The sequence below is a fragment of the Ursus arctos genome, unplaced genomic scaffold, assembly GCF_023065955.2.
Source record: "Ursus arctos isolate Adak ecotype North America unplaced genomic scaffold, UrsArc2.0 scaffold_21, whole genome shotgun sequence".
Lineage (NCBI taxonomy): Eukaryota > Metazoa > Chordata > Mammalia > Carnivora > Ursidae > Ursus > Ursus arctos.
Genome location: NW_026622886.1, coordinates 49,427,029 through 49,451,921, shown reverse-complemented (window position 1 = coordinate 49,451,921; position 24,893 = coordinate 49,427,029). Strand labels below are relative to the sequence as shown.

At 40.7% G+C, this 24,893-nt stretch overlaps 1 protein-coding gene across 1 annotated transcript; it reads right to left on the bottom strand.

Annotated features, from left to right (window-relative positions):
- Positions 1-20,699, bottom strand: NEMP1 (nuclear envelope integral membrane protein 1). Its single transcript, XM_044384738.3, has 9 exons — positions 20,520-20,699; positions 12,116-12,240; positions 10,680-10,899; positions 8,842-8,914; positions 7,676-7,769; positions 7,093-7,207; positions 6,174-6,399; positions 5,212-5,385; positions 1-4,493 (listed from the first exon to the last, which is right to left on the bottom strand). Exons 1-9 carry the CDS (start codon positions 20,641-20,643, stop codon positions 4,316-4,318), a joined length of 1,329 nt encoding a protein of 442 aa, XP_044240673.2. The 5' UTR covers positions 20,644-20,699; the 3' UTR covers positions 1-4,315.
- Positions 20,700-24,893: the final 4,194 nt, after the last annotated feature.

The window sequence follows — 24,893 nt, the reverse complement described above, 5'->3', positions numbered from 1 at the left end:
TATAGTCTATAAAACTTTATTAAAATTGGGATTACTTACAAACTTGTACAATAAAAATGAAAAAATATATAATAAGACATCGTTATTTTTTCTTACAGAAAAGAGTGAAAATGAGACCCATGGCAAACAGCCATCCCTGATCATTTTGTTCCTTTCAAACGTTTGTGAACATTTATTTTAAATATAAATAACAAATCCTTTAGAACAACACTAAGGCATTACCCACAGGCTAAAACATACCCAGTAATTCCTTAGCCCTGCTATTTCACCATCGATTCCACAAACATGGGAAACTGAGGCAATGGCAGGCTGTAACAGTTCTAATACTCACGGTAAGAGCTATCTAGTACGCTAACGGGACACAAATGTTGCCCATACCATAAGAAAGTTCAGAGAAGAGGATTTCGCCATTTTCAAGTTACTGTCAAGAGAGTAAAGAGGAAGATGACGCACACAGGCAGGGGATGTGGGAGCCGAGTCCCAAATGTGGGGGAGGCTGTGTGCCATTCCCACCCCCCGCTAAAGCTGTGTGTTGATGTGGACATGAATCCGCTTTGTTTACTCCTAGCAGGCTCTGGCTCCCATCACATAAGGCACCAAACACCCTTTTCAAGGTAGTAACCATCTAGAACCCAACTCAACAGCAACTGGGGCCGTAAGCTAAGTTACCAAGAGATGCCGCTGGATCACAACTGCATAGGTTTCCCTAAACAGAATCATTTCTGCTACATCGAAACATAAACAAGAGGTTTCAGGTGCATCTGCCTTGTGCAAATGGCTATTTTATAGGTTTATTACTTGGTTTCAGTGCCTATGTAACATGAAGGCATAATAAATCTGTCAAAGTGTCCTCTCCTTGGTTGAGATAAAGTTCTTGGCATTTCAATATAGGTTATTATCTCATATGTCAGACCTGAGTCCAAAGGAATACTAGAAGGACATTTAATTTCCTTTCCTCCTACTTCAACTTTCACCACTCAATTCAGAGAAGTTATGAGTACACAGCTAAGAACCATTTTTACGCAGGCATCCATCTGAGCCCATCTTTTTTTCTGGAACAAAAAGATTGAGGGCAATTGCATAATCCATTTCCAAGCTTTTTATGGATATCAGGGCCAGCGAGGACTATCTGGTCTATTTGAGTCCTTTCATTCATCAAATCTCCAAGGTATATGCCAGGTGGGAATTGGGCTGAAGGGAACACAGTCAGTGAAGAGAGGGCTAGGCTTGAATGGGATGTATCAGCACAAAATAGAATACTGGGACCCAAAGACTATGATCAGCAAAACCCCCTTTGTAACAGACACAAAAGTCATGAATCTGGGGGGAGAAAATAAACTAGTTTTGGTGGGATGAAGTGGCTGACAGGACTTTCTTCTTAGAAGACATCCAAGTTGCTAAGCTGTCCTTATTTTTGGCGATTGGTTCCGTTGGTCTCGTGAAAGCAATCTCAGTGGGAACGTGAAGGGGAAATGTTTTAGGCCAGCTGGCTCGAGTATTCCCATTAATGGCAGTCATGCTCTACATAGCTTGGTCAGACCAATTAGAGGCGATAGATTTCCGATGCTAAAGAGACCCTGAGCCCTAGGGCCAATTTACAGCTTGGTATTGGTGAGCAAGACGCTGACACGGCATCAGACGTGGCTCCAGCGTCCGCTCAATCCATGGTTATCCCTTCGATCCTTTTTGATGAGGCCGGTCTGAGACATGAGACCATGCTGAATCACAGGAGCCATGACCGCCAGAGAAAATGAAGTGGGGGCCTCAAGCAGTGACTGAGCCAGCAGACCAAGTGGCCAAAAGGGGGACAAGAGCAGCTCCCAAAGGCGGCTTCTGGAGTCAAGCAATCTGCAGGCACACAGAGGCTCTGAAGTGTCTGGGGCAGGGCCGCACAGGCAGGCCAAGCAAGAACACACAGCACACCAAAGGCACTGTCGTCCCTCCCGGTCCAGAGCAGCTGTCACACTGCGGGACCCACGGTCACCTCCACAGCCTACAGCTCAGGTCTCCGACTACAGACACGGAGTACTAAACTGAATTTGACTATACTCACCCCAAGCTCAAACACAGTGAAAAAAAGTGGTCTGGAGGTGGAAACGAGATTTCACAAGGAGTTTAACAAAACAGAAAAAGAGGAGACTCTTTCCCTGCTTCACAGTGCTTTCTCACCGAGATAAAGATAAGAGGCAGGGCAGGGAAAGTCACCCTGGAGGAAAGCCACCACCTCCCAAACGAGCTTTCTGGGGGAAGGCACCAAAGTCTCCGGGTAATCCTGAGACTACTTGTACAGATGAATTATTTTTTCAAATTAACTGCTGATCAAATATGCTAGATCTTGATTTCTATAAATAAAGCAAAAAACAATATATTCCAGAAGTCCTAACAGTTCTTTGCAGAGAGATAAAATTTTACCATGTACATAATTTACAAAGGCATAAAGGTTTCCCAGTATAAAGCCCCTTTGCCCTGCAACTTTAACCCCAGCATCTGCCCAAATACTGCTGTTTCACTTTCTACTGTATATTTGCTGCCAATTGAGGTAGTTGTCACTGTAGGACAGTTTAAAGCTGTGGAAACACTGGTGGTAATAATCAACTGGCCACCTGGAGGGGAGTCTCAGCGCTGACATTTTGGAAGTCAGCAATGAGCCCAGGACCTCTCAAGATTATCTGCTAAATGGCTGGTCTGAAGGAGTCATTACATTTTTTTAAAAAAATCATCTGCCTTCTCCATGATCACAGTAAACCAGTGAGCCTGACGCTGTGCTCCGGCCATAGGTGCCTATATTCCTGGCTAGAGTCATTATAGCTTCTTCCAAGGGACAGGGGTGAAGATCACCAAGACAGAACCAAGCAAATGACAGAGACTTGGGAATTTGCTCCCTCATAAATGACATTGCTGGTTTATAAGGGTACTTTCCAATGGCAAAAGAATCTGGAACTAATGCCACTGTAATAAAAGGCAGCATGAATCTCTGGTCAGAAATGGAATTGCAAATAAGTATATCAAGTTCAGGGAAAACTGTGATCCTGAGAGGTGAGCGAGCATCCGGAGGAATGAAGATGACCCGGAGGTCTATTTCGTGGCCATGCAAACTGTGGCCGCTACATAGCCAAATGTTATGTTGTATCAAGGACACGTCACAGATAGTCTCAGGGCTTACAAACTGGCCAGATTAGGGGGTGGGGGCGGAGTACAGGTGGTAAGGAGAGGCTGAAAAGAACAGGGAGAAGGTATAGACAAGGGAAGAGAAAGGAAAGGGAGGGAGTTTCTTGATTCCACAGCATCTCGAAGATATGCGTCCCACTGACAGGAAAAATGGAGAATGTGTAAAAAGCATTTAAATTCTCTAAAAAATGATCACTTCTCCCAACTTGCAGGAATAATGCTACAAACGAAGGGGAAGAGAATGTAAGAAATGAAACAAACTCTAAAGTGTACATACTTCACAGCTGAGGAAATGGACACTTCCTGAAAGGGCAGAGGGGGTAAGGAGGAATGGGAAGGGAAGAATGAAAATGTCTTAAGATAAAATTAAAACTTGAATTTAAAAAAAAAGCCTGACAGACCTCCCCTACAGAAGAGTTCACAGGCATGTTCCTAAAAGCAAGTGAGACTTAGAATATCATACATGTGAGAACTAATTCAAAGCCCAACATAACAATTCTGGGGCTTTAATGGATAATCCATATTAATAAACACGTAGGGGCCTATGGGCTCGTCAATCTGGAGCACTTGCTGGTTCTGGAACATGAATTTGTTACTTTAAAAAATATATATTCATTTAAAAAACAAGACAGAAATAAAAGTCTATTTTCCTCTTAAAACAGCTAAAACAAGGATTATTCTAAAGTCACTGAAAGAAAAGCAGAAGTGAAGGAGGCTCAGATTTGTGGATTTCTCTCTGGAAGACTCAGCCTAGGGTCGAAAGAGTTACTGCACATGTAACAGTTCTCACTTCTGAGTGCCAGCTATGGTGGCAGAAATGCTGCCACCAAGTCAATCTTTAAGAGGAGCTAGGACGCCGTGCTAGCTGTGGCCATCCAGTTTTTTGTTTTTGAAACATAAAGGTGGGCCAACAACCCATGGGAAGCATTGAAAGCATTCACTACTTTACCCATTCTCCCTCAGGGATCCCACGGAGACCACAAGACCATTTCCAGAGGGAGGCCTACTCGGCCTCTAATTTCAGTGGGAGAATTTCTGCACTATCTCACCCTGTTTTAAGGAGTTGAGAAGCAATGGTGCACACACGCAACATGGACCAGCAAGGTGCCAAGCCAGTCCATATAAAAATAACTGACCACCACCTACGTCAGGAGGTGATCTGTTGTGTGATAGCAGGATACCGAGAATCCACGTCCTCCTCCTCAGTGGATGTTTCCTCATACACTTCATCCTCGGCAATGATGCTCCCTAATCCGTATTCCTGCTCATGGACAGAAACCTCATTTGGTGTGAGGTGAGAAGAACCTTCCACAAAGTCAGCAAATCTGGAAAAGAGAAGATAATACTCATTATGAACCCGCCTTCTGTCCTTCCTGGTTTCCTTTCAAAATAAGAACAAAGTGAAACCCTCGATACACCTGCAGCTCAAATTTTACAGAGCCTGCCTTACTCCTGCAGGGAGGCAGACTAAAAGCAAGAAATAAGGAGAAAAGGAAAGCTGGGGTCAGAGGCCAACATCCCCTGAAGCCCTATCCTGCTTAATAAGCACTAGCCTACCTTTTAGTTAGAAAAGTGCTAAGGTTCCTTTAGTCATCTGTAATCCTGATAAGAGAAGATTATGGGGCATTACACATTTATTCACGTTTATGGCCCTATAACTTTATGCCATCAGGATGCCAAGTTGAAACTTCACATATTCATTGGTACAGTTGCTCGCAAATAAAAAGGGAACACCCCCACCCCCACCCCGCCAAAAAAACCACTCAGAGAGCAATGTAAAACTATCACACGGGAAACTTAATATGGTACCGGAGTCTTCTCCTCTCAATGCTACAATCAAATCTAGAGTAGATGGTTCCTTGAGGAACCAGAAAACAGGCTACTGCTTAACATATGATGATATATCTTTTTCTCAACTACTCCTAGATGAACAGCAAAACAAAGCCACAAATACAAAATGTTTACCTAGAAGTATGATCTCTGTTAAAACTCAAGGTCACAATTACCCTGAGTGATGCCTGGCATAGCCGGCCAAGAGTTTACCTCTTTGGAGACTGGATTCGAGAAACAGTCTTCCAAGCAGAGCAGTCTGGACTGTTACAATATTCTCGAAGCTCTTCTAAAGCCTTTCGGGTCTCCACTTCTCCTTGAATCCGATATTCTTCTTCTGTCAGGAGACGAGGGGGGACAGTCTTTTCTGTTGTCTTACACATCTTTCTGTGCTCACCAAAATAACATCATGAATCATTAATCAGTAATTTCCATCCAGCCTGCCCTCTAGCTTCTTTCAGTGAGCCAAGTATACAGCAGAGAGCCTGGATATTAAGAGTCTTCATTCCCCACCTTTCTTCTATAGACATCTTTACTTATAATGTACTCCTGATGTGTTAGACTAGGAATGACAAGTCAGAGTAATCAATTGTATTCACTAATGTGAATAAATTCACTTATTTTCCAATAAATGGTGGACAAAATATTTGGAAAGTGGAAAAATGACAAGAAAATGATGGTATAAGATGTAGTCCATTAACTTTAGATTCCCCAAACTGAAGACATCACCTTGATTATGTATAATAGAACCACTACTGACAACCTCAGAATCTATGACCGTTACATGTTCACTATGCAGGATGATAACACTCTGCGAACTACCTCTTAAGACAAGAACTCCCAGAGCAATCTGAGAGCCAATGTGAAAGAATCCGGAACCAGGTGACCCAGAGGCCTGTGGTATAAAAGTGATATACTTTGCACCACCTAGTGGTAACAGGAACACATGACACTTTCCTGGATGCTTTTATTTTACATAAAATGACTAGAATAAAATTATAAAAATGCCTTTAGAGAGTCTAAAGAGGAAGACTTGGAAGGAACAAAAGCAGAAGCATAATACAATCAACTTCCATGAACAAAGAGGCTTCCGGGTCAACGCCTCTGCACCCTTTCGCCGCAACTGCATCCCACATGGTGTGTTTCAATATAAAGTTACATTGCGTTTCAGTCACCTGTAGGTGATGTACAGCCACTGAACAGGGTACTCCAGGTTCTTAGTACACAGTGCAATGATGATAATGCCAAGGGCAATATGAGGTATCTGGATACCAGAATACATGAAAAATAGGCCCATCAGCTGCAAGGTCCAGGTCAGCAGGTTGATACTTCGTTCATTCTCCAAGGGCCCGTACTTGTAACAGACCGCAAAACTCATGAATCCAACTGTGAGAACATAGCCTAAGAGAAGAGTTATCAGAAAACATTACTTTTCATCTATAACTGGTAAAAATAATTTGTGCGGGGAGCAGCAGTGCATGCACTATATAGCACCTATTGAATTAGGAAAATGGATAAGATCTTTACCCAGTTATTCATGCTTTTTTCATTACTCAAATATATTTATCTCTTTAAGTTTCTACCCTTTCTGTTGTTTCCAAATTTATCTGGTTCAAATGGAGGATTAAAGCTACATGTTGAACAATACTAGAAGAGTCTGTTTGAAAAAGCCTAATATATGAAAATCCAGATTAATCATCTCTCAAAAGGTAGATAAAAGGTTACCAACTGTATAACCAAAGGATCTTCACTTTATAGAAAAATTCACTGCAGAGTCCTTTGCTTTTTAAGGTCTTCAAGTGTATTTAAGATATGATTATATTAATAAAGTCAATTTATAACTTTTCGGAAAGATGCCTATTGTGTAAAGAGAGGTGTACTTATAAACATCAACCAATTAAAGTCTTCTCCCTGGCAGTACCATTTTCACTTAATTGTGACAACTGCACAGGATTAGAAATAAAGTGAAGAACTATGATACCTAAAGATCAATAAAATGGCATGGACTGTAAGCAAGCAACATTTTTTCAGGATCAAATGAACTAAAACAACCTATAAACATATAAAAAGGAAAGCAAAACCGACAACACTTACTTAAAAGATACTGCCAGTAACACCTCCAGATCTCTTGTAAATTTTTTAAAACTAGCTGAATGAGGTACAGAGAAAAGGACCAGCCTCCCACCAGGATGACGTAAATGGGACTTTTCTAAGACAGAGTAGAAGTGAAAACAAAAAGTTACAACAGGCTTTCCATACATGAGAGCAACAAAATGGAACTATGATTTTAAAAAAATTCAACCTACTAAAAATGCACAAAAACCACATCCCTTAAGAAGACATTTTTTATATTTAAAATAGTATAGTGTGCAAAGAACACTGGGAAAATGAGGTGCTAAATAACTTAAAAGCCTGGCTATGTAATCAGCAAACAGGAAGGAGACTTTAATTCCCTACTGTGCACAGGATTTTAAATAAAAAGGGGGAGTTTGTACATAATCAGGCTCCAAGTTTCATCATGGAAAGTACCTTTCTGAATCAAGGAAAAAGTCCATGAAAAAGGACACTGACTTATCAGCCACCAACGCAAATTTTCAGTGCTGTAAGATTATCCAAGAAAACAGTCCCTCAACTATCCAAGCTTCTCGTGACTGCAGATGAGGATACTGCTACTTACCTTGGGCATAAACTTGGACAGTAGGAAAATGACGATTAGTAGAGAGGCTGCAATTCCCACACTCATTCCAGTGGAATAGTAGAAGATTTGGCTTCTGCAGAGAGAAACATTACTTCATGACTATGTGTGTAGTCTTCATACATGGCATTGTTCAAACAAGAACTATCCCAGCCAAAAGACAGAAAAAAGGTATCAGATTAGAGCAGGTATGTGTCTACACCTTGAGGTCTGAACACTGATGAGACTGGTACAATGTAATTGCTGCTGGCTTATGCGGATTGGTCTCAGTGAGGCCCCTCATACATATCCCGACAATAAACCTCTGCTTAGTATCCCAATCCCTTCGCAGCATTTCTCCCCCAACCCAGTTTTTAAGGAGAATCTTTCTTCTGAGGAACTGCCCAGCTTCACTGGGGAAAAGGAAGGTACAAGGATACTGCCTGAGTGAACACTGGAAACTGGAACTCAATTGATTACCCAGAAAGATAAGCCCAATGTAGGGCCTACAATAGAGAGCTCCTGCTCCTACTCCAGGCTCTTCCTGCCAGGCATTCCTCCCTCACTTGGATTTTCTCTCAGGATCCCCAAAATAAAGAACAGCTTCTACGAATCTCACTCCAGCCCAACTTCAAACTCCAATGTGTAGCTTTCATTCATTATTCCACAAATATTCTTTTTACTTGTGTACAAAATTAATGTTGACTCTATGTTTGTTCAGTGTTTGTTTAGTTATCTGTATGTTTTCTTATTTGTACATGTCAGTTTCACCTAGCTTAGCTAGGAGGTTCCTAAAAACAGGAAATGAATAAGAGCCTGGTGTTTGTTCCTTTACGTCTGAATGACATGAAACTCACCAACACATGGCCCTGTAAAAATGAGGACTTAACATGTTATTTCCAATGGTGGAAAGGGTGGTGATGTATTGGCTAAATCCCATCACATGATGGCTCAACCTAATAAGAGAATTTCATTCTTGCCAATCTTGTTCAGTATAAGAAAAAAGCAAAAATCGTAGCATGTATTAAAGTATTTAAAAATTGTTTCCAAGCAGACAATGGCCTAGCCATAAAACTCGTGGAAAAGGGAAGGACAGCACTTTCTCTATGATAAAGGCCAAGCAGGGTGGGTCTAAGCCTTGTCATTCTGCACTCTACCTTGGAACCTACCTGCTCAGCAAATCTCCACAAAAAAATAGCACAAGTCCAAGGAGGAAAATGAAGAAGAGTTTGGGGTCAAATCCTGAAATAAATAAAGACTTCTGTTTGATAGGGAAAACAAACAGTATAAAGCATTATAGAATAAAAGACAATGTTGGCATCATTGGTCAGCTAATAAAATACAACTGACTCTTGAACAACATGGATTAGAATTGCATGGGTCCACTTACACAGACTTTTCCTGACAAATACATCACAGCACTGTAAATGATTTTCTCTTCCTATGGCTTTCTTAGCAACATTTTCTTTTCTTTAGCTTACTTTATAGTAAGAATACAGCACATAATATGTATAACATACAAAATATGTGTTAATCGACTGTTCATGTTATCAGTAAGTCTCCGGTCAACAGTAGGCTGTTATTAATGAAGTTTTGGGGAGTCAAAAATTATATACAGATCTTCGACTGAGGGGGAGGAGTAAATCAGCCAGCATCCCAAACTCCAAACCTACCTAAATAGCATTGTAAATTCCACACAAAGACTGGAAACCTTTCAAAACAGAAAATATAAGTAGGCCTCTGTCTAACCTGTACTTCTCCGGAGATCTTATTTTTACTTTGGTTACCTATGCTAAGGCTAAAAGAAACAAGGCTTTGCTTTGGATGGAGCCAGGCATAACGCCATCAGCACTTCAAGCAATTGCCCACAAGGGGTCTCTACCACTCCGGCTTTCACACGAAAGTCCCTCAGGGTCCGATTCCGCAGATTTGCCTAGAACTTTGAGTCTGGGCCCTCTGTTCTTCTCTAACTGGCTGCTTTTCTTGCCCAACACCACCACCTACTTCCTTCTGCTACACAAGCACTGTGTTGGAAAAGCCTACACTCGAACACATCTCACCCAGGACCAGGGGGCCTAAGCAGAGGCCCCTCAGTGGCATACCAGACACTCCCACAGCATTCACATTCAAGAGCTCTGAGTCTCCGGGAGGTCCACAAACAGAACAGGAGCAAGAAGAATCAGTACTTGTAAAAGAAGCACCAAAAAAAGAAAAGGAGAAGGAGAAGGAGAAGGAGAAGGAGAAGAAGGAGAAGAAGGAGAAGAAGGAGAAGAAGGAGAAGAAGAAAGAAAAAAAGGCAAATTCTATACAACCAAAAAAACCTGTGGAACCAATGGACAGTTAGAAGGGCACAACCTATCTTGTAGCAAAACCCAGGAATGCTTCTGCTATTTACAACATCCCAGGACCCTAGGTAGTAACCAAGGAGAGACCAAAAGTCAGAATATTCAACAGGGTAACGATTTCAATCCTCTGTGAAACTTTCTCAGACATATTCAGAAAAGGGAAAACTTCACCCAGTTCCACTGAATAAGCCTTAAACCGCAGTAATTTTCATAGTTACTTATGATTCCACAAATCTTCTTTTTATTTGTGAAGTATTAATATTCAGTTCTACTTTTCTTCAGTTTTTATTATTTAACCATTCAGGTCTCCACATGTAGGTCTATACATTCAGGACATCTAACTTTGTCTAGAAGTGCCCAGGGGGCAGGAATAAATATGTCTTACTCTGAAGAACACTAGGCATATCAGCTCAGGGCCACTGGAAGTATTAGGACACAAGTCTTCACAAATCTAGGTAAGGAGGTACTCAGAATGACCTAAGGTGAAGTCGGTTTTATGTGGTAGAGAGACTCTCCTGTTTGGAGCAGTGGTGTCCTCAGGCTACAATCAGCACCCAAAGGGAGTTGTCTTGAGCTAACTTCTCTGTCTCGCTAATTACCCTCTCCAAAGCTCAGTTCCTTTTCACGATAGAATCCACCAGAAAAACAGAGGTACGACTTACTCCGGATCACAACGACATCGTACTGGGTGTCTTCCTCTATAATCTCAACTTTGAGGCAGGTTTTTGTGCTGTACAGACCCACGTTAACATAGGTGTCATTCAATTTCTCTTTTAAAAAGGAGGAAAAAAAGTTCCAGATACTAAACTGCTCTAATTCCTTCAGTTTCTCTTCATTCTCCACCTGGGTGACTCGTACCAGTTTGGAACTATTTACCCGGATCTGAAACACAAGTAAAATCAGGATGAGAAAGAAGTAGGAATTTTAAATTTTCGTAAATATAATTTTAAAAAACCTTTAGAGTAAATAACTAAATCAGTAATAGTGCCAGTTTTCCACAAGGCTTATAAGAAATATAGAGATGCAACGGCTCAAACATAATTGGGCAAATAACATCGCACAAAGTACACCGAGGCAGCTGTTAGAATGTCTTGTTGTTAACATGATCTGAATCTACTATTAAAGCCAGAACAACACGGGGAAAAATGACTTCCAAGCTGAAAGAGTTATCACTGTAGCTATTTATGAGAGATCATACAAAACAAGGCTCTAACATATTAAGAAAATTGCCAGGCAGAAACAGCCCCAGAAAACTGAAAATGTTTCCCATAATGACAGGCTAGGAGGTTCAACCCTTTGTCACAAATCACTGATTATGGGTAAATGTTGGTTATAATGTGTCTCAGATGGAATATGATCTTTATATCAGACAATAAAAAAAAAGAAAATTAAAAAACCCCACAAACCCACCCTTATGTTTTTGATGTGAACAACAAATGCTCTTATCAGAAACTCTGCTTACAGCAGCGGCAGCATTTCCAAAAGGACTCATTTTGTTCAATCATTATTACAGCCAGACATTCTCGCTTGCCAGGTGGCTTGCTAGTCTTATGAAATAAATGAAACCAAAGTCATTCTATCACGGGAAAACTTCAGGCACGGCGTTTATGAAACATTTCGTGTAGAATCAAAATAGAATAGGAACAGCAAGGCAAAAGAGTTTACATCCTGACAGGCACGCAAGTTTCCAGGCCAAAGAAGGCATAAGGCCTTTAAGAGAGAGGGGGGGTATGTGCGCGTGCGTGTGCGTGAGAGAGAGAGAGAGAGTGTGTGTGTGTGTGTGTGTGTGTGTGTGTGTAGAAGGAGAGAGAGGACAAGAAGGAAGCTTCTTTAGGAAAAAGAGGAAGGAAGGTTACCTCAGGGTCAAGTATCATAAGCTACTTAAGGAAACAAAGACAAAGAGGGAAACAAAGTAAGTATAAATGCTTGCTGATGAAAACACAATTCAGGATAGTCTGAACCCTAACAAGGTTGTTGACAGTATTTTTTTTTTCCCAATTGTGTGTGTAGGGGGAAAATGTGTCGAAGTACTCACTAATCACAGACAGACAAGATATTCACAGATGCTGCCCCAGCCAGAGGGCCTCCAAATTATTACCTGTATCCGTGTCCACACATCACGCCACTTTGGGGTAAGCATATTTTTATAACAGAATTGTTGCCTGTGATTGAAATTAGAAACTTGGGATTCCTGAAGCATGACCACTCTTGCATCAATTCCAGCTTTATGCAAAGAAAGGAAATAAGAATTGAGTATAACAGAACAAGTTAATAACTACAATTCATTTCATAAAAAAAATTTAAACTGACCACCGTTTTTGTTTTCTTTTTTTAATTGAAGTATAGTTGGCATACAATGTTACATCAGTATCAGGTGTACAACACAGTGATCCTACAAGTCTATCCCTTATGCTGTGCTCACAAGGGTAGCTACCACCTGTTACCATGCAATGCTAGTACAATACTGACCACCGGCCACTTTCTTAAAGATGGGGTTAAAACATCAGTGACTGAGAAACAAGAAAAGTGAAATGAGAGAAGAAATAGGGCAGAGTCTTATTCCTATCAAACTCAATTATTTAGATATTATAGGCACTAACCCAGAATAAATAATAATAAAAGCTACTATTAGTGTTTATTAAGACAGTATGCTGTTTTTCATTTAACTCTCCAAAGTGCTATGAGGCAGGCACTCTCGTAATCTCTGTTTCACAAATTTTAAAAAACTGATGCTTAAGAAGGAGTAAGCAATTTGCCGAAAGTCACACAGCTACTGAATAACTTAACTGAGATTCACACCCAGGTCCTGCTTCCCTTATAAAGGCATAGCTAAAGTAACCCCACCTATTTATTTCCTCTACCCTTTTTCTGAGTAGGATGAACAGACTTAGCAACATTTTTGTATATACAGTACTTTAAGAAGATACTAAAAAATCACAAAGTTGCTTTTGTCCAACTGTTTGGTTTCAAATTTTATGAGCAGTCAATTAATATATGCACTCCCTTTGATTTTGCGAAGACAGAAGATTCTGATTCAGAAGTTTGTATTCAATCCCAGCCAATTGTAGGCTTAAAAGTGACCACTCTCTCATACCTTCCCACGCAAATTTGCACAAGCGACCTTCTTTACCACAAAACAGTTAAATAACGTTTTCCTTGAGTTCTATATTGTACCTACCAACTTATTAAATGCTACTCTAAGTGGAAATTTAGTTATCACTCTGGTCTAGGTACAAAGATAGGTAGATTTAAACTAAATAAACTAAATAACAACAAATTAACTAAATAAATAAACTAAATACAATAAATAAATAACAAAACCCAAAACCCTCAACCAAACCTTAAAATACCAAAGTAACACATACAAAAAAGGCAAGGATACTTGCCAGTCCAAAATGGCTTTGGTGAAGCTAAGACTAATTTTGAATTTCTGCCTTAAACCTAAACATAAGAGCAAAAACTACAAAACTCTTAGAAGAAAACACAAGTGTGAATCTTCATGACCATGGATTAGGCAATGGTTTCTTAGATATGACACAAAAGCATAAGGAACCAAAGAAAAAACAGATGAATCTGAGTTCATAAGAATTTAAAACTTTTGTGTTTCAAAGGACCTTATTAAGAAAGTAAACAGACAATGCACAAAACGGGAAAAAATATTTGTAAATCATGTATCTGATAAGAGGCTACTATCCGGAATATATAAAGAATTACGACTCAACAATAAAAAGAGAAATAACCCAATTGTAAAAATAGGCTAAGGATCTGAATAGACATTTCTCCAGAGAAAATACACAAGTGGCCAAGAGACACACGAAAAGATGCTCAACATCATTAGTCATCAGGGAAATACAAATCAAAACTACAATGAAATACCACTGTACATTCATCAGGAAGGCTAAAATCAAAAAGAGGACAATAACGAGTTGGCCAGGATGTGAGAAACTAGAACCCTCATACAGTGCTGCTGGGGATGTAAAATGGTGCAGCCTCTTTGGAAAACAGTTTGGCAGTTTCTCAAAAAGTTAAACACAGAGTTACCATACGACCCAGCAATTCCACTCCTATGTATATACCCAAGAAAACAAAACACAAGCTAACCCAAAAACTTGCACACGAATATTCATAACAGCAATATCCACAATAACTAAAAAGTGGAAACAACCTAAATGTCCACCAACTGATGAACTGAAGGATAAAACAAAATGTGATATACCCACCTAGACAGTGGAGTATTGTTCAACCATAAAAGGAAGTACTAATACATACTACAATGTGGATGAACCTTGAAAATGTTATTCTGAATAAAAGAAGCCAGACCAAAAAGACCACATATTGAATGATTCCACTTACATGAAATGTCCAAAATAGGCAAACCCACGGAGACAGAAAGTAGATTTTAGTGGTTTGCAGGGGCTGGGAGAAGTGAAAGGGAAGTGACTGCTAAGATGCATGGGGTTTCATTTTGGAGTTATGAAAATACTCTGAAATTAGTCAATGGTGATGGATGCACAACCTTGTGAATATACTAAAAACCACCGAAAGGGTGAATTTTATTATACATGAATTATATCTCAAATTTTAAGGAAATTAGTCTTAGGGAGCCTGGATGGCTCAGTCGGTTAAGCATCGGCCTTCAGCTCAGGTCATGATCCCAGGGTCCTAGGATCGAGATTGAGATCAAGATCAACTCCCTGCTCAGTGGTGAATCTGCTTCTTCCTCTGCCCCTGCCCCTCCCCCCACTCGGGCTCTCTCTGGCTCTTTCTCTCTCAAATAAACAAATAAAATCTTAAAAAAAGAAGGAAAAGAAAAGAAAATTCAGTCTTCATATTACAAGGGAAGAAAAAGTTTTCCTTGATCCTCTTAGGGCTCCTAGCTGGGTCTGAAAATTTAAACTGACAAGATAGATTAACAACAGAAAAGCATACACATTTATTTAATAAAAATTTTACGTGACACGAAAGCCTTCATAAGGGAATGCAGACCCAAAGAAACAGTTAGACCATGTCCTTTTATGCTACGTTTCATGAAGAGTAGACACGTGCAGAGGAATATGATAAAGAGTATGTGGTAATGGTAATAAGCTGGGGAAAACCAAGCAAGGCCTGTTTGCTTGGATTCCACTTGCTGTCCCATTGTCTGCATTTCCTCAGGTATAGAGGGCGGGCACCTCTCACAGGATTTTATGGCCTGTTTCAGAGAAGAGTGAGGTGGGGAGGTCAGAGAGACCTTCCTGTTTCTGCTGTTTTCTTAAACTTCCTCAGCTTAAAATATTCAATATGCCAAGATGCTGTATTTTGAGGTAGCATGCCCTGAAACCCATCTATCAGCTTCTCACAAGGGTTTAGTCCAGTAGTATTACGATTCCCTCCTAGCCTATCTTTCATAAAATGAAACCTTTTCAAAAGGTCTCACTAGCTGGGATGCGTGGGGGGGTTCAGTCGGTTAAGTGTCTGCCTTCGGCTCGGGTCATGATCCCAGGGTCCTGGGATCAAGTCCTGCATCATGGGGCTCCTTGCTCAGCAGGGAGCCTGCTGCTCCCTCTGCCTGCCGCTCCCCTTGCTTGTGCTATTTCTGACAAATAAATAAAAATTTTTAAATAAAAGGGTCTCACTAGCAAGCCCACAAATGTACTGATAGAATACCCACTCATAAATATGGTTCAAGAGTTTATTTTCTTGGAGCACTGGCTGGCTCAGTGGGAAGAGCATGTGAATCTTGATCTCCGGGTTGTGAGTTCAAGCCCCATGTTGGGTACAGAGATTACTTAAATAAATAGAACTTTTTAAAAAAAGTTTACTTACTTCTAGAGAGTATAAGAGAGTAAGGTTATGTGAATGCTAAAACTACTGTACTGACAAATTCATTGAGGTATGCAAAAACATTGGGAAGTATTGAAAAAAAAAAGATGTGTACAAGAATCTATCACTTCCTTAAAAAAATATCCAGTCTGTGTACAAAGCCCAAAGTAAAAACATACACCTGTCCAATAAAAAACAAAAACAAGAGTCACACTTGGTAACCCCTTCTCTCCCACAGCACCAAGTAATAGAAAACTACACCTTTTTAAGCCCACTATTATTTTCAAGAAGATAGTAAGATACAAATAATGTCCATAGCATGGGGCATTTGAAAAACTTAATGCCAAGAAAAGACATCAGTGTTCTGAAACTATTTTTAAAATTTTCTGATGCCACTTTATTAAAGAAATAAAATGGTTCTACAATAAGCAACATCTTTTAAAATCTAGTTCTTCGTCTTCCCAAGTTACATAACAATCTAGGGAAAGAATTTTAAATAAGTAAATAAATGTCCTTAATAGCAACCTCCTATGGAAATCAGCACCTTGGCCAGCCACATCTTTGGAAAGTCACTGAGAGGTAAAAGACACCAATTCAGCCAAAAGGCATAATCTGTGAAACAATCACCACTCCAGCTTAAATTGTTAGCAACACAGAACTAAACCAAATGACCTTAAACATATATAAGTTGTCAAAATGCTCACTTAAAATTTTGTGCTTCCCGTAGCAAAAGGATATATACCACCTTTCTTCCTCTCCCCACCAAAAGTAAGCTAACCAGCATATTAAAAGCAGAATGGATTAAACATTCAAGAAAATGCCTTCTGAGCCCAAAGATTTTGCAAAATGCCTTCATGGAATGTAGTGAATCATAACTTGCTTATCAAATTTACCCACAAAGCAGTTATTCAAACGTTAATAACTTCATACTTGCTTACAGTCATCACAAACTAACCAACAGCATCGATCACTTAACATCTACAGGTATAATCAATGAAAATGATTCATAATATGTGAGGACAGGATCAGACCCTAAAAAGTCATGAAAAATCACCTCTTAAATAGGCTCCGTTCATTTCTTTCAAGAGATAACTCAGCTCATACTTAAATGCCTTCTTAAGAAACAGCACCTTAGGGGCGCCTGGGTGGCTCAGTCGTTAAGCATCTGCCTTCAGCTCAGGGCGTGATCCCGGCGTTCTGGGATCGAGCCCCACATCAGGCTCCTTCACTGGAAGCCTGCTTCTTCCTCTCCCACTCCCCCTGCTTGTGTTCCCTCTCTCGCTGGCTGTCTCTCTCTCTGTCAAATAAATAAATAAAATATATATATATATTTTTTAAAAAAGAGCCTTTCCTTTGGGAAAAAAAAAAAAGAAATATCACCTTAAACAGTGCACTTAGCAAAGTATCATTCAATGGGATGCTGGGACAACTGACTGGTTATTTGGAAAATAAAATCTATCTAGATCCTCACCTTACACCAAATGCTAACATTAATTATAGATTAAAAAGTAAAATTAAAAATTTTAAAGTACTATAAAAATTATGTAAATTCAATTTTTGAGTGCTCTCTAGGCACAAAAGCAATGGAAATAACTCTAGAGAATAAAATTAAGTGACTATATAAAAATACAAATCTATTTAAAAAGGTAAAAGGGAGGGTGCTTGGGTGGCTCGGTTGTGAGCCTGATCTTGTGGTGGTGAGATCAAGCCCTGCTTGCGGTTCTCACTCGGTGTGGAGTCTGCTTTGGATTCTTTCTCCCTCCCCCTCGGCTCCTCCTCCCACCCCCCTCCCACCCCATGCTCTCTATCTCGCTCTCCCACATATATGAAATCTTTAAAAAATAACAATATATAAAAATTAAAAAAAATAAAAAGGTGGGGTGCCTGGGTGGCTCAGTTGGTTTAGCAACTGCCTTCCGCTCAGGTCATGATCCCACGGTCCAGGGATTAAGCCCCACATCGGGATCCCTGCTCAGCGGGAAGCCTGCTTCTCCCTCTCCCTCTGCCCCTTCCCCTGCTTGTGCTCTCCTGCTCTCTGTCAAATAAATAAATAAAATCTTTAAAAAAATAAAAATAAATAAAATAAAAAGGTAAAAAGGGACTACACTTGTGGTGAGCATTGTGTAATGTACAGATTTGTCAAATTACTATGTTGTATTCCTGAAAATAATAAAACATTGTATGTCAACCATACTTCAATAAAAAAAATAAGGTAAGGATGCCTGGGTGGCTCAGTCCCTTAAGCACCTGTCGTCAGCTCAGGTCATGATCCTGAGGTCCTGGGATCCAGCCATATCTGGCACCCTGCTCAGTGGGGAGCCTGCTTCTCCCTCTCCCTCTGCCTGCCGCTCCCCCTGCTTATGCGCATGTGCACTCTCTCTGTCAAATAAATAAAATCTTTAAAAAAATTCCAATAAAGAGTAATTACAAGTAGGCCAAGAACAAAGAACACACACACTCCAAAAAATCTTAAAGTCTAAAGAAAAATTAAATAGCTACTAAAGAAAGATGCTCCCTCAAAATAAAACAAATGCAAAGAAATGCAATGTTAAGACACTACTTTGGATCTATCAAATTAGCAAAGGTATACATACCCAATGCTGAAATACGCAACGCATCACAAGAAAATAGCGCTGCTAGGGTGTAAACCAGCACACCTTTTCAGGAAAATATTTCAGCGACGTGTTTCAAGGGTCTTAAATATGTTCTGGCTTTTGATCTCATAAATCCATTTCTGGGAATCTATTCTAAAAATATAATCTAAATGCAGTAAAAAAATTTATACACAAAAAGTCCACAAAGTGTTATCTATAAAGAAAACCTAGAAACAGCACAAATATCCAACCAACAGTAGAAACACCACAAACACCCAATCGAATGTTTACTTCAGAAACATTCAGTAAACGGTCTGTCCAAAGAATAGAATATAATACTAATGAAAGTAAGATTTATGAAGAATTTCAAATGATATAGGAAAATGCTTACGCTACAAAAGCAAATGAGAAAACTATCTCTGGTAATAACTGGTTGCCTCCAAGGAAAAGAACTGGATTGCTGACAGGCCTATGAATGTATTATCAATTTAAAAAATTTTTTAAAGATTTTACTTTTAAGTAATCTCTACACCCTACGTGGGGCTTGAACTCAAAACCGTGAGATCAAGGGTCACATGCTGTATCGACTGAGCCTTCCAGGCGCCCTCCAAATTTTTATTAGAAACACATGGAAAAAGACCAGGAGAAAGTGTGCTAAAATGGATTGCCCCTCAATGGAATAAACAGTGAGGGTTTTTTCTACTTCTTTATACTTAATTGTGTTTGCCAAATAGTCTAAAATAAACTCACATTTTTATAATCAAAAACTTTCAATGAGAAAAAGCTACCTACCTTTTGAAGTACTGTGTTTTATCTTTAGGTACCCCTGGCTTTTAGAAAGTTCTTCTCTACTACACGATCAGCTCTTTGTAGCTGCCACCCACGATCTACCAAGTTACACAGAATATCATCCTGAGTTTACCCTTCCCCAAGCTAAGCCCCTGTTCCTCTCCTAAAAGAAACTTAGTGTCTGCTAATGGAGCACTGACTAGGTAGGGACATTTTTGCACCTATTTTCTCTTTCAACTCCACAATCCACTACCCCATTTTAGAGGTTAGCCATCTGGCCCAAGTTCATTCAGATCATATGTAGCCCTTCAATGTTACTTTGGGCCTGTCCTCTGGAAAAGTACCTTCCTAGATACCTACTACCTACTCCCCACCCCCACCCAAAAAAAACCCATTGCAGGAGGACATTCGCTTTGGAACTAGATCTATGGATCCTGAGACAACTTTAAAGCTGCAGCTAAGGATAATCTTAAGTGACAGCATGAGATAGGCAGCAAAGGATGGGAGAGGCGAGAGCATACTGTGTTTCCAAGATATGATTATCCTTAACCCCATGTTTCAAATTCTCTCCAGTGGAACTTGGAAACCTCACTTATTTTTCTGTTGTGCATCTGATAAGAGGATAGGAGGTTTTTTAGAAACATTCTAGGTTTTATGAGTTATAGCGTTAAAGGGAAACAGTTTCATTTCAGTCCAAAGCCAATTATCCAGCAATAGGTAGATAGCAGTTAAGTTTGCTTGAGAAATGAATAAATTTCCAAAAGAAACCTATCTGATGCTGAATGGTGTTTTTTGTTGTTGGTGGTGGTTTGCTTTTTTGGAAACGCGAATTTAGCGGCGCCAGGATCCCACAAGCACAGAAGACATTAGATAGAACTCACTCCATTTCAGTCAATTAAAATGATCCGCTCAGCCACACCCGTGCCCTGAGTCTGGACAGAGAGCATACGCTCAGAAGGTGTTGCTAATTTGCTCAATGAACGGGATGCCAGCAATGGTACTCGGGTCCCCTCACTTTTAACCAGGAAAATCGAGGAGGCCCATTCAGCGCGACGCGGCCCCCAGGACCGCTTCTCATCCAGTCCAGGCCTCCCTTCCAGTCTCTGCCAAAAGGCTCCAGGCTCCTCCCCACTCTAGAAGCTCCCCCAGGCCGCCCCAGAGCCCTGACCCCTCAGTGCCGCCGACGAAGCTGCCTTTTCCGCACCACGTCCACACCCCTCTGCGGAAAAACGGTCCACACCCTAGGGACACTCCCCACTTTTCTAAATATAACCCCCTCGGCACCCGCCCCCATGGCAGCTGCTGCCCCGGCGGTACCTGAGCCGCAGGCCACGCAGCCGGAGAGTATCAGGAGCAGCCGCACTACCCCGCCGCCCCCACGACCCCTAGTCCCCCAGCCCCAGGGCCCGGCACCAACTGCCGGTGAGACCGCCACTTTCATTCCTCCCGCCGTGGTCGCCTCACGCCGCCTCCTCTTCACGTGCCTCTCCCCAGCAACTAACCGGAACAGGCAGGGCCAGCAGCCTATCCACTGCAAGGCCTGCCCCCTACCAACCAATCGAATGGGTGGAGCTTCGAGCACTCGGTCCTTCACTAACTCTATAATCCCGCCTCTTAGCAACTGCTGCGAGAGGGCGGGAAAAGCAGCTTCCAGCCTATCAGAAAACGAACGCTCCACCTCAGCAATGGCGACAGGAAGATCCCACCCCTTAACAACATGCTTCCGTCTCCAGTTTATTTACAACTGGTGAGATTGATGGTAAGCTTAACCAATAGAAAATCAGAATGGGCGAGGCCTCCTCGACCAAATTTGATATTTCCATCGAACCTGTCTGAAGTTCCTTCTGTTCTCTTTCCTTCTTACCACGGTCTTCTTGTTATGGAAGACTTACGCTTGAGACCGCTTTATAAGCAGGATTCCCTGACGGGGCAATTTTTTTTGTGTCCTCCAAAGTCCTGTATGATTGAAAACAAGTCACAGACAAAAAATTGTGTCAGTGTTTTATGGGAATAAACATTAACATTTAAAAATGTAGGCCTAGGGGCGCCTGGGTAGCGCAGTCGTTAAGCGTCTGCCTTCGGCGCAGGGCGCGATCCCGGCGTTTCGGGATCGAGTCCCGCATCGGGCTCCTCCGCTGGGAGCCTGCTTCTGCCTCTCCCACTCCCCCGCTGTGTTCCCTCTCTCGCTGGCTGTCTCTCTGTCACATAAGTAAATAAAATCTTAAAAAAAAAAAAAAAAATGTAGGCCTAGGGCGGGGCCTGGCTGGTTCCGCGCCTCTTGATCTCTGGGTCGTGAGTTCGAGCCCCTCACTGAGTGTAGTGATTACTAAAAAATAATAAATTTTTACATACACACACACAAAAAAAACCCGTAGGCGTAGGGTTTGGGGTTTTGCTTTTCGTTTTTGTTTTTTAAAAATTTCTACAGTCAACGTGGGGTTCGAACTCCACCCTGAGATCAAGAGTCACATGCTCTTTAGACTGATCCAGCCAGGTACCCATGGGGATGGGAGGGTTGGAAGTGAAATGAATGTGAGGATTAGGAGAAAGGTTTGTTTGTTTTTTTAATAATTTTTCATTATATTATGTTAGTCACCATACAATACATCCCAGGAGAAAGTTTTTTATTCCTTACAGTATCTTGTGAGACAAATATCTCCATTTAAGATGCCAAGGCTAAGACAAAGAACCTGCCCAATATTGCATAGTTAATTGAGCTGAGCTGCGGTTTCAACCCAAGTCTTACCCAAAAGCCTGAGTTCTTTCTATGCATCAGGCTGCTTCCCCTTAAATGATTTAACACAGTGAGGGCCTAGAAGAGTGCCTGGCACATAGACAGGTGTTCAGTTAATGTTAGTCGAAATCGAAGCATCTTATTTTTTTAGAGGATCTGATACTGGTGGGTAGGAGCACTAGAGACGGTGGAGCCCAGTGAGTTGAGAGGAAATTCAGGAAAGGAGGTTACTGCTGGCGAAGGTCTGAGCTTTCAAAACAAGGTACTTTCAACGAGTCAAAATGGGTCTGAGGTATGGGCAGGAGAAGAAATTTCATCCTCAAAAAGAAAAGTCTAGGCTACCCCTGCTGCAATAGTCATCCTGTGTCTCTCTCACACACATTCCCTTGGCTGACCTGGAGAGGTCAGTATCAACAATAATAACTCACATTGATACTATGTACACTTGATGTCATGCAATGAAAATGGCATTTCATGTCTGTGGTTTTCCTCCCCCAAACCCATAAAACTAACCTAATCATGAGGAAAAAATTAAATAAATTCCAATAGAGGGCCAAACTACAAATACCTGACTAGTACTCCTCAAAATTATCAAGGTCATCAAAAATGAGGAAAGACTGAGAACCTGTAACAGCCAAGAAGAGCCTAAGATGACGCAAGAACTAAATGTAATACGGTGTCATGGATGGGATCCTGGAGTAGAAAAAAATATATATTAGGCAAAAACTCAGAGAATCTGCATAAACTGTAGACTTTTCATTAATAATAACATATGAATACTGATCCATTAATGGTGGCAAATGCACCATACTGATGGAAGGCAACAATAGTAGAAACTAGATATAGGGTATCGCGGAACTCTCTACACTATCTTCTCGATTTTTCTGTAAATCCAAAAATTTTAAAAAATAAACTTGTATACACACACACACACACACACACACACACCCTTCCTTTTCTACCAGGCCCCAAATTGTCACCATTCAGAGCTCACTCTTTGGTTTTGAATAAAGGCCAGAGAACAGATCTGGGAACTAATTCCAGAAACTAATTCCAGATTTAGGAACTAATTTCAGAAGATCATTGACCACTAACTTTTGACATATGCAAAGGAGATATATAGTAATGAGACTGCATTATCCATAAACACATTCCACCTTACCATTCAAGTAAGTTCTGTAACTTCAAGGTAGTCATGCAAGAAGCTTTTAGCCTTATTTTAATCATGAGGACACTGCTCAAAACACTTTAAGAATCATCTTCAGGGGGTGCCGGTCTACCTCAGTGAATAGAGCATGCGACTCTTGATCCTGGGGTTGTAAATTTGAGTCCCCTACTGGATGTAGAGATTACTTAAAAATAAAATCTTAAGGGGTGCCTGGGTGGCTCAGATGGTTAAGCGTCTGCCTTTGCTCAGGTCATGATCCCAGGGTCCTGGGATTGAGCCCCACATTAGGCTCCCAGCTCCGCAGGAGTCTGCTTCTCCCTCTCTCCCTGCCTCTCCCGCTGCTTGTGCTCTCTCTGTCTCTGTCTCTCTCTCTCAAATGGATAAAGAAAATCTTTAAAAATAAATAAAATCTTTTAAAAAATCATCTTCAGAGTCTATAACACACAATGCAATGAATATTCATTATCTGCAGGTGGACCTGATATATGCAAATAGCCAAAAACTCAGGCCAAGACTGTTGAGTACATGGGGTGAGAAATCTGGATAGTAAATGTGTTTTAGAATATTTCTGGATTTTAGAAAGGTAATATGGTGCATATACAACATATAAGGCACCAGTCCCAATGGGGTCTAGGACAGCACCCTGTAATCAAACAAATTAATTTTTCTGCATTGAAACATAAATATTCACACTGGGATAAACAAAGGTAGGATAAATGAAACTATAAATAACTTCCTATAAGTTTAGGAGGTCTGCCACAAATAAGTTCAGGTCAGATTAGGTTGTTGTGTCAAATGAGTTAAGAAAAAGTTTTGTTTTTCACAATTATTATTATTATTATTTTAGTTCAGGAAAAGGATTGTAGACAATAAATATTTGATGAAGACATTCCATTCCATCTATTCAGTCACCCAAGCTAGAAGCCCAGCTATGCTGGCTATTTGCATACACCTTGCCACCTGTCACTTGGACCACTTTAGCTTCCTCCAAGCTGGCTTCCCTGCTGTTTTTGCAACCATAAAACCCTTCATCCACACTACTCCTAAATGCAGATCTGCCTGTGTCACTCCCATATTACAAAGTCCTTATGATTTCCTAGTATCTCCAGTGATGAAGTCCAGGGTCCTTAGTATGATCTAAAACATAGATGTAAAGAAACTAACTACAACCGTACTGTTCAACGTTTGCTACCAATCTGCAATGAAAGCATTTCAGAAATTAAGTGTAAGCATTTAGAAACTTTTCTCGCAGTTTGACAGAGAATTTTTATATTATTAAATCTAATAAAAATACGGACTTTATTTTACTTTTCTAATAATTCATGTTTAGTGTATTATTAGAAAAGTAGGGGACAATAGATTGGAATTCTTCTAAAGATTTTATTTATTTACTTGACAGAAAGAGAGAAAGCACAAGCAGGGGGAGCAGGAGAGAGAGAAGCAGGCTCCAGGCTGAGCAGGGAGCCCAACGCAGGGCTCAATCCCAGGACCCTGGGATCATGACCTGAGCTGAAGGCAGATGCTTAACCAACTGAGTCACCCAGGCGCCCTGGAATTTTTTGTTGGTCTCTTACCATAGTTTGAGAAGCAGTAGTCTATAATACACTTAATAAAATGGACTCATACACCTCCCCGGGCTGGTTTTCTTTTAAAGATTTTACTTAGGAGGGTATGTGTTGTAATGAGCACTGGGTTTTATATAAGACTGATGAATCACAGACCTGTACCCTGAAAGAAATAATGCATTATATGTTAATTGAATTTAAATTTTAAAAAAAGGAGAAAAAAG